This window comes from Cucurbita pepo, chromosome LG19 (assembly GCF_002806865.2).
Source record: "Cucurbita pepo subsp. pepo cultivar mu-cu-16 chromosome LG19, ASM280686v2, whole genome shotgun sequence".
NCBI classification, from domain to species: domain Eukaryota; kingdom Viridiplantae; phylum Streptophyta; class Magnoliopsida; order Cucurbitales; family Cucurbitaceae; genus Cucurbita; species Cucurbita pepo.
Window position 1 is genome coordinate 1,446,827 of NC_036656.1, and position 10,246 is coordinate 1,457,072.

Below are 10,246 nucleotides of genomic sequence, written 5' to 3' on the forward strand. Positions count from 1 at the left end.
CCCCCCCCCCTCATATGAGTTGGATTGTGGCAGATGATTCTGAAAATAATTCTGGTCCTTTTGGTCGTGTAATTAATTCAATTACAAAAGCCTTTGACTATAGAATTCCAGCCTTTCATTGCAACCCATGGGTTATAAGTTTGTTGGAGACAGAGTTGGTAATGACGCTATACTTACTTTTATTACTGTAGCCCTGGGATCATGCTATTGATTTTCAATAGAGCTAGTAGCCACGTTCCTCTTAAGATTCTATCAATAGAAGATGGCACAGTTCTCAAAGCTTTCAACCATCTGCTTCATCGGAACAAGAAAGTGGACTTCATAGAACAATTTAATGAAAAACTTCTTGTGAAGCAAGAAAACGAGAATCTTCAAATACTTGATGTAAGTAAATGTTCTATTGGTTTGAAATTTTTATGATGCACATCTTGAGCTGGTTTGCTAAGTTATTTTTATGGATGTTGTCACTTTTTATAGGTTCGTAATGCTGAATTGATGGAAGTTAGCAGATCTGAATTTATGACACCATCAGCTTTTATCTTTCTATATGAAAACCAATTGTTTCTGACATTTCGAAACCGAACTGTGGCTGTCTGGAACTTTCGTGGGGAGCTTGTGACTTCATTTGAGGATCACCTTTTATGGCATCCAGACTGCAATACCAATAACATTTACATCACCAGTGATCAAGATCTCATTATATCCTACTGCAAAGCTGATGGGGATGATCATTGGATGGAAGGAAATGGTAATTCTTAATCCTATTCTCTGCCAAGATTTAAATCTTCGGTTCCACTATTGATAAATATGTGTTTCAAGAGCTGAAGGTGGTATTAATTTGTTTCCATCAGCCAACTTGAAACTGTTTTCTGATGTTTGTCTCGTTTCATGTGTATGATGTATGGATGCCAGAGTAATAGTGAAAATGAACCCTTGTGATTATTTTGTTATTTCCTTGCATGCTTTGGTGCTTTTCCCAAAGACATTTCACTGAGGATCAATCTGTATTTTTGTCTGACTGGGGAGTCAATTCTGCAGCATGTTAACCATGGGATGGTGGATTAGAAATGTTGTGACCTAGAGATTTATGATGGCATCATCCTTCATCATAACTGTCTTCGAAAATTTTATTTGTATCTCTTAACCAATTAGTTGAGTGAGATTCCCGTGTACTACTTGTCATTAGTTAGGATTCTTTCAATGAGTGCCTGGATTGAGAAGAAGGATTTCCTGTAGGATCTGGTGGGGGATCCCGTTTTGTCCAATGGTAGATTATGTCCAAGCCTACTTTGAGGGGATTAGGTATGGGAAGTTTGCTTCTTCAGGATGTGGCCGTGCATGCAAAACAGTTGTGACTTTTCCCCTTAAAACCAGGCTTTCTAGCTCAGGATTATTGTGAGCAAGTATGATTCTATTGATCAACTGGGATCTAATCTTAGGGTCAAAGGCCTCAGAGATTTGCAGAGATCTTTTGCTTTGGGAAACATGAAAATTTCCTCCTGTCTGAGGTTCCTTGTCAGGGATTGGTGGTTGATTTTCTTGTCGGAGGATTGTTGATGAAGAAAAAAAAAGCCCCTTTTATTGTGTCTCTTTCCCATCTTTATCACCAGTCTTTGCCGAAAGGTTATGCCCATGGCATCTGTTCTTGTTATTTCTAGGGACTCTTTGGACTTTGGTTTTGGCTGGCCTTTGATCTGTAGANTTTTTTTTTTTTTTTTTTTTGTGGGGTGGGTGGTGATCTTGCTTGAATAAATAGAAGTTGGGTGGGTATTCCACCACTATGATCATCTCTGATTTGGTGCCATTTATGTTTTGATGCAGCTGGTTCGATCAATATCAGCAACATCTTGACTGGCAAATGTCTGGCGAAGATTAATGCAAGCAATGGAAACCCCAAGGTTGAGGACTGCAGCTGCGCTGACATTTCAAAAAAGCAATGCAGTTCTTCACAGATGAGAAACACAGTTGCAGAGGCATTGGAAGATATCACTGCACTTTTCTATGACGAAGAGCGTAACGAGATATACACGGGTAACAAGAACGGTCTGGTACATGTGTGGTCTAACTGAAGAACTCATTTTTTTTATTTGTTTTTCTTTTTCTTTCTTTTCTTTTTTTTCACTCCTGAAGTTTGTTTTAACATTGATCGAACTGATGATTTGATGATGATGATGATGATGAAAGGTCGGTTTATACTAATGCAGATTCGATGGTAGAATAATAGCTTGTGACAGTAGTTGATAGGTGTGTTTGCATTGTAACATTAATAGATTTTAATGTGTTATGTACCCTAGTGTAAAAATCTTCCTTGGCTTTACAAGCATAGTCAACAATTTAAGATTTCTGTCACTGAAATTTGCTTATGATTAGTAAGGTGTAAAACTCGAGTATAATTTAGAAGATTAGTCGATGACCAAAGTATATATTCGACTTTGACTTTGTTTCAAATGGGATCATTTAAATTCATGAGGTTTAAGGGGAAATGGTTCTAAATGGTCTTTTTCATTTGATCTTCAGTTTTGACTAATAAAAAAAATGATATGATGATTACCTGGTAAATTATATTAACTTTATACTACTTTTTGGTGAATTATATGATAATTACTTGTTAAATTATATTAACTTTATACTACTTTTTGGTGATTAGACTGTTTGAGTTTTTAAAGGTAGCTGGGTAAAAGGAAGAAAAAGAAATAAGAAAGAAAAGAAATGACATTCGCCCTTGAAACCCTTCTGGGTGGTTGCTTTTAGGTAAACCTCTTGTCTCTTCACTCTTCACGGAAGAAGATTGATCTCGAGAGTTAGTCTAGTAAGTAAAGGGAGATTACAGACCATTTGTACTTCTACAGAGAGTGCGGGCTTCTTCGATAGAAGAGATTTTTTTATCTTGGCGGAGATTGACCCTGAAAGTTAGTCCAGTAAAAAAGGGGAGGGTGTAGACCGTTTGTACATCTACAAATAAAGTGCAAGCTTCTTTGATAGAAGAGCCGTTTCTTGGCAAATGGGTATATAGGACGCTTCTATGATTGTTGTAAGTCTAATTAGTATTTTTCAGAATAAATCAATTATAGTGTTTTTTTTAGAATTTTAAGAATGAAATGGTCAAAATAAATACCATTTTCCAAACTAAACATGGATTTATAATCTAATGACTTCCTTCTAACGTTTATCTTTTTTATTGTCCAATTTTTGTAACAAGTCCTTCCTAAAACACTAAAAAATGTGGATGGACTCTACATTTCCTCCAATACTATCTTCCAATTCCTTCAAATCTATGAAGCAGCAGCCAAAGTGAGCTTATTATCATACAGAGTATTAAGATGAGACAACAACAAAATTCTTAATTTAAATTCACAAATACAAGTTGAAGTGCTTGCATTCACCAAGATGATGACAAGTTGACCGACTTTTTCAGATTACCACAAGAAACAAAACATTTCACATTTCACAAATCAATTAAGCATCACATCACATCACATCACATCACATCTATTACCATTTTCTATATTCTCTCACATTCTTTCAGCTGTCTAATACTGAGACTTGTCGAGGCTGTCAAAGTACGGATGCTCTAGAGCTGCCTTCGCTGAGATTCTATCTGCCGGATTATATGTAAGCATTTTCTGCATTTGCACAAAACAAAAAACAAATTAATGCATAAGAGAGCATTACATTGCAGGCAAAACCAGCAATTAGTAGTACTAGATGGAGAAGAACCAAAGGGCTCATAGACCATTTGATCCACGTTGCAGGCTTGCATCTCTATAACAATCTATGCTCATTCTAGAATAGTGGCTATAAAATCTTTCTGAAAATTATTAACTAAGATGGTGAATTGGATATAAATGGAGATTCTTACTTCGAAGTAGTATACGAGCAACGAGAAAAAAAAAAGTTCTATATTCTTTGTCATTGAACATCAAATGAAATTCATGGACAATGGAGGATAAATGAAATGGAAGTTTAGGATGTATCATTGTACAGAGAAAAAGAAAAAAAAAATCCTAGCCCTACATTCCTGATGACGGAATGAATAATGTTTTTTCACCTTATTCAAGTATGTTGGATAGTTTTCTTTTGATATTGTTAACCCTTGCCTAGATTAAACTTTAAAAGGATACAAAACTCTCGAATTGAGATTTGAGACTTGATGATCATGATGAGCTTATAACTGTAACAGAATGAAGTTTGTCCATTGAAGATTGAATTTCGTAGTTTGATATCAAAATAAGCTAGATTCTAATCTTGCACTGCTGTCATGCTTAGGCCAACCGCCCAAGGTTGATAACAGCAGCTTAGCAATGTCATCAACAACGGTAACAAGATCCCCCACTAAGGTATGGATGAAAATGAACTTTTAGAAGAATAGCTAGTTTTGGTTGATGAACACCTCAGCATTGACCTTTCTCTAATGATCTAAAAAGTAGACAGGCCATATCTTCCGGAGGACCAACCTGATGAAGAAGATAACGGTTGGCAGCAGGAAAGAATGGAACCTTCGAGGAACATTGGGTGCCTCCACAATAGTTGAATGAACAGTAAGGTACATAAGCTAGCATAGTATCCTCTCAATTCTATTTCGAAAGACATTGAGCGACTAGAGAGGAGAGCACTTTTAACAGTAAGAAAGGTGTGACTTAATAACCGATATAAGTAGATTTTCTAGTAATAGACAAGAGGTTAACTATGGATGACTTGATTGCATAACAAAAGTCTACTCCTAAAAACAAGATGGTGTAAGTAGTTTCCAATGCGATAAGAGGGTTATGGCTTAGAGGCATCAATTGCAATCCAAACGAAAAAGGGATGCTGAGTAGCTGCTATAAAAGCTCCATCCTTATGAAATATGAGTAGCTAGTATAGGAATTAGACAAAGTAGTCATTAATTGTGTAAGAGGCAAAGCTCATCGCTAGCAGATATTATCTTCTTTGAGTTTTTCATTTCGAGTTTCCCCTCAAGTTTTTAAAACGCGTATGTTAAATAGAGGTTTCCACACCCTTATAAGGAATTGTTTGTTCCCCTCTCCAACCAATGTGGGATCTCACAATCCCACCCCTTGGGGGCCAACGTCCTCGCTGGCATACTGTCCAGTGCCGGACTCTGGTATCATTTGTAACAGCCCAAGCCCACCGTTAGCAGATATTGTTCTCTTTGGGCTTTTCCTTTGGGATTTCTCCTCAAGGTTTTAAAACACGTCTAATAGTGAGGGTTTTCACACCCTTATAAGGAATGCTTTGTTCCCATCCCACAGTGGAATGTCACAAATTGAGTTTCACAAATCTGATAAGATGAGAAGAAATTGAACTTCAGCAGTGGCATATCAATGGATCAATCCCAAGAAACCAAGTAAAAATGTGACCTTCACCCTGTTGGTTATCTCAACGAAGAAGGTAGTTACTTTAGCTCCTTAAAAGTTGAAAGGCAACTGAATAAATTCACTCCTATTTTTACTAGCTTCAGCTTCCATCCCGTGTACAATTGATTTTGTTTCTAATACAACAAAATCCTCTGCTAATGAGTGCCCAAAAATCTGCCACAATTGTTTTTGTAAGGCTAAGAAGTTACCCAGATAGAGTTGGTTCTCTGTCGGTAACTGTTTTATCGATTTGAGCAATGTTCAAAAGGAGTTCTTAAAATATAAAGTAAAGAGGAACAAGCAAAATTACCGAGAGAAGGTCAGCACCCTCGGGTTCCAGGGATGGAACTGCACGGGTCAGATTCTGCGGTTCCCATTGAGGGTAGACATGCCAGTCCCGCAAAGAACTAACTCCAGGCCACTGTTTCTCGGTGGGGGTACCTAGAAGCCTATGAGATAAAACGTCAGACACGTACAGGACTACGAAGCTGTACGAGAAAAAGGAAAAGGAAATTAAGTACCTAAAAATGTGGAGCAACTGCTGAAACTCAGAATCTCCGGGGAACAGGGCCTGCCTTCTCACCATTTCAGCTGGCATTTTACCGAACAATGGATAGAAATTAGTCAGTAATATGATCGATCAATAAAGACGAAGGAAGCGGTGTCTAATTGACTATTACGATGATGATAAGTGTAAGGAATTACCGAAGATGCAACCAACAGACCACATATCGACAGCAGTGGAGTAATGAGTGGATCCAAGGAGAACCTCAGGAGCACGGTACCAGAGAGTAACAATCTCATGAGTGTAGCTCTTAAGAGGGACAGTAAAAGCACGGCCAAGGCCAAGATCGGCAATCTTCAGAATACCCTTACCCTGATCCAGAAGAAGATTCTGCGGTTTCAGGTCACGATGGAGAACGCCATGACTATGACAATGCGCAACACCCTTACAGAGTTGAAACAAGAAACTCTGAACAAGGGAAGAAGGAAGAGGCCTAGGGTTGGGTCCCTTGCGATGCGAATCGATGTACTTCTTGAGATCAGTATCCAGATACTCAAATACAAGGTAGAGAAGAGGCTTACCACTTTTATGGTGGTGAACATGCTCAACGCAGAGAAGACGAACAACATAGAGAGACTGAGAGAGCAATTGGAGAAGAGAAACCTCACGAAGCGCCGTCGGTGGAACTCCTTCTTCGTCCATTTCAAGGCGAGTTTTCTTCAGAGCAACAAGTTGGCCAGTTTCCTTATCTTTGGCCTTGTACACCTTCCCGTAAGTTCCTTCTCCGACCTTTTCGAGCTTCTCGTACTTCTCCATGGCAGCTGAAGATTCCGATTCTGATTCTTCTTCTTCTTCTTCTTCTTCTTCCTGCTGTGGAAATGGATTGAAAATGATGAACTGATTTTCTGGATCGGATCGTGAGACCGAGAAATTGTGAAAAAGCAACGAACCCTAAAATGGCTCTCAAATTTCGAAAACGCTCCCTCTCTCTCTCTCTCTCTCCACTTTTTTTTCAAATTTATAAAAAAAGGAGGGAAAAAACACAACCAGTTAGATCCATACATGCCACGTGGCGCCTCCCAGTGATCTGGCTGTTACTTTTTTTTTTTTTTTTTTTTTTTTTTTTTTTTTTTTTTTTTTTTTTTTTTTTTTTTTTTTTTTTTAAGAAATTGATTTTCACCTTTATTTTCTTTATAACACAATTGAATTTTTTGAGAAATTAAATGGATAAACATACATATTTTAGTAGCGTTCTTCAAGGTGGTGTCGTTTGGGTAGAGCTTGTCGATGAATGTCGGTTGGTTAAGTATAGAGTTATACCCTCTAATAGTAAATAATCGAAAAAGTTTGTGTTGTGAGTAATCGTCCAGTTGATCGTTACCGCTCCAACACAATTGTATACGAATAGTGGTTTCAAAAAAATGATAGCTTGTGTTGTGGGTAGTCGCGTAGCTCATCGCTCCAACACAATTGTCAAAGAAGTGGGGTTGTAGGAAATTACTAGCTCGTGTTGTGGGTAGTTGTGTAGTCATCCATCACCACTTCAACACAATTGTTGGAGGAGTGAGATTTTAGGAAATAATAGCTCGTGTCGTGGGTAGTTGCATAGTGGATCGTCACCGCTCCAACACAACTATTGGAGAAGTGGGGTTTCAGGAAATCGTAGCTCGTGTTGTGGGAAGTAGCACAGTTGATCATTACCACTCCAACACAATTGTCTGAGAATAGGAGTTTCGAACATTAATATCTTGTGTTGAGGGTAGTCACACAGTTGATCACCATCCTCCAACACGGTTGTCAGAGAAGTGAGGTTTCGGAAAATGGTAGCTCGTGTTATGGTAGTTGCACAGTTGATCATTATTACTCCGACATAGTTGCTAGAAAAGAACAATTTTTTAAAAATAGTAGCCGGTGCTACGAGTGACTTATGGTTAATGGTCACTCCTTGGACATAGTTGTTATAATGGATTAAATGTAGGTTTTTTTGTCAAGAAAATTTTTGAGGCTTGGCTATAAATAGCCGAGCTCAGCCGCCTTTTGCCCTCCACTCACAGACACGGAGCCCTAGACCAGCCGCCGCCCCGTCCAGTCACTCGAGCCGCACCACCCTCCTTTCTTCTCCCTATCTCCTGCGTTTGTCTTTCCTCTCCTCCGACCACCGCACGCCGCCGTCCACCTCTCGTCCCACGCCAATGCTGCCTCTCCTTCACGCTCGGCCGGTCAGACCGCTGCCGGACGAGCCACATTGACGCGGGACGCCGTTGCTCGCCGGAAGAGCCTTCCTCCGCGCGTTGCTCACGCTGCTTCACCAGGCCGCCGGTCACCGCCGCAGAATCTTTGCCAAACTGCAGGGAAATAACGGTTAGTTTTGCAGACTCGGAATTTTATGCTTGATTTCGATTTTGAGTTGTGACGTACCACTCACATTCCCTTATAAAAAGTTTTGGTGCACCAGCCCGAGTGATCGAAGATGAACTAAGATCATATCCAACCTTCTAGTAGGAGTATGGCTAGTGATAAAGCCCTAAGCCCTATAACTTTTAGATCGTTGTGCTATGTATAGTTTAGATTGGTTCGTAGGTATTCGAATGTACCGACACGCTTCGATCAGTTTTTTTGTTTAGTTCTAACACAATAGATTGGTTAGAAGAATTAGATGCTCGAGCTTCGGTTAGAATATATGTCTAAATCGGCTGCTCAAGTAACTAGAGTCAACAAAATTTATTGATTGAACTATATCTTCTTTTCATGGTCTGGTTAACATGGATAGACCCACAAATAAACATGAATCCAAAGATCAAAACCAGTACTTATTCAACAACCTAGCATAGCCATTGCTAGTTTTCTTGCACGGTTAATCCTAAAGACATAACGTTACTCGAATACCTTTAACTTTCCATGTCGCTCACTTAGTTATCGACGACTTCAATTAGGGTTGTCTCGTAGTCGCTTGGAGCTTCATACCCATGGAGATTGATAACAGTTGCAGCAACATTGGCAAGCCCTCCATCAGGAACATCCTTACGGAATCGGACTCCAGGGGCCAGTCCCGGACCTCCAATTGCAATAGGAACCTACAGTTCAAATATCCAATCAAAACAAATTCAGGACACCTTTCATGGACACAAAAGTGCCCCCAAGAGTTNTAAAATATAAAGTAAAGAGGAACAAGCAAAATTACCGAGAGAAGGTCAGCACCCTCGGGTTCCAGGGATGGAACTGCACGGGTCAGATTCTGCGGTTCCCATTGAGGGTAGACATGCCAGTCCCGCAAAGAACTAACTCCAGGCCACTGTTTCTCGGTGGGGGTACCTAGAAGCCTATGAGATAAAACGTCAGACACGTACAGGACTACGAAGCTGTACGAGAAAAAGGAAAAGGAAATTAAGTACCTAAAAATGTGGAGCAACTGCTGAAACTCAGAATCTCCGGGGAACAGGGCCTGCCTTCTCACCATTTCAGCTGGCATTTTACCGAACAATGGATAGAAATTAGTCAGTAATATGATCGATCAATAAAGACGAAGGAAGCGGTGTCTAATTGACTATTACGATGATGATAAGTGTAAGGAATTACCGAAGATGCAACCAACAGACCACATATCGACAGCAGTGGAGTAATGAGTGGATCCAAGGAGAACCTCAGGAGCACGGTACCAGAGAGTAACAATCTCATGAGTGTAGCTCTTAAGAGGGACAGTAAAAGCACGGCCAAGGCCAAGATCGGCAATCTTCAGAATACCCTTACCCTGATCCAGAAGAAGATTCTGCGGTTTCAGGTCACGATGGAGAACGCCATGACTATGACAATGCGCAACACCCTTACAGAGTTGAAACAAGAAACTCTGAACAAGGGAAGAAGGAAGAGGCCTAGGGTTGGGTCCCTTGCGATGCGAATCGATGTACTTCTTGAGATCAGTATCCAGATACTCAAATACAAGGTAGAGAAGAGGCTTACCACTTTTATGGTGGTGAACATGCTCAACGCAGAGAAGACGAACAACATAGAGAGACTGAGAGAGCAATTGGAGAAGAGAAACCTCACGAAGCGCCGTCGGTGGAACTCCTTCTTCGTCCATTTCAAGGCGAGTTTTCTTCAGAGCAACAAGTTGGCCAGTTTCCTTATCTTTGGCCTTGTACACCTTCCCGTAAGTTCCTTCTCCGACCTTTTCGAGCTTCTCGTACTTCTCCATGGCAGCTGAAGATTCCGATTCTGATTCTTCTTCTTCTTCTTCTTCTTCTTCCTGCTGTGGAAATGGATTGAAAATGATGAACTGATTTTCTGGATCGGATCGTGAGACCGAGAAATTGTGAAAAAGCAACGAACCCTAAAATGGCTCTCAAATTTCGAAAACGCTCCCTCTCTCTCTCTCTCTCTCCACTTT

General features: G+C 40.0%; 2 protein-coding genes and 1 long non-coding RNA gene across 4 annotated transcripts in view; 1 reads left to right on the forward strand and 2 right to left on the reverse strand.

Moving 5' to 3' along the window:
- Window positions 1-2,349, forward strand: part of LOC111781727 — a 6,369-nt gene extending 4,020 nt beyond the window's left edge. The window contains exons 6-8 of the mRNA XM_023662415.1: window positions 192-384; window positions 478-748; window positions 1,822-2,349. Of these exons, the coding sequence (XP_023518183.1) occupies window positions 192-384; window positions 478-748; window positions 1,822-2,069 (712 nt within the window). The 3' untranslated portion in view covers window positions 2,070-2,349. The remainder of the gene's footprint in view (window positions 1-191; window positions 385-477; window positions 749-1,821) is intronic.
- Window positions 2,350-3,277: 928 nt separating this feature from the next.
- On the reverse strand, window positions 3,278-10,228 carry LOC111781962 (cell division control protein 2 homolog C). 2 transcript variants are annotated; one of them, XM_023662713.1, is made up of 4 exons: window positions 9,439-10,228; window positions 9,255-9,324; window positions 9,044-9,182; window positions 3,278-3,623 (listed from the first exon to the last, which is right to left on the reverse strand). In XM_023662713.1, exons 1-4 carry the CDS (start codon window positions 10,052-10,054, stop codon window positions 3,531-3,533), a joined length of 918 nt encoding a protein of 305 aa, XP_023518481.1. In that variant the 5' UTR covers window positions 10,055-10,228; the 3' UTR covers window positions 3,278-3,530. The 2 variants fall into 2 exon arrangements, with proteins under 2 accessions (XP_023518481.1, XP_023518480.1); XM_023662712.1 differs by lacking the exons at window positions 9,044-9,182; window positions 9,255-9,324; window positions 9,439-10,228 and adding exons at window positions 5,668-5,806; window positions 5,879-5,948; window positions 6,063-6,853.
- On the reverse strand, window positions 7,737-8,964 carry LOC111781963. The gene is made up of 2 exons (XR_002813044.1): window positions 8,749-8,964; window positions 7,737-8,207 (listed from the first exon to the last, which is right to left on the reverse strand). It is a non-coding gene; the product is annotated as an uncharacterized LOC111781963 (long non-coding RNA).
- Window positions 10,229-10,246: the final 18 nt, after the last annotated feature.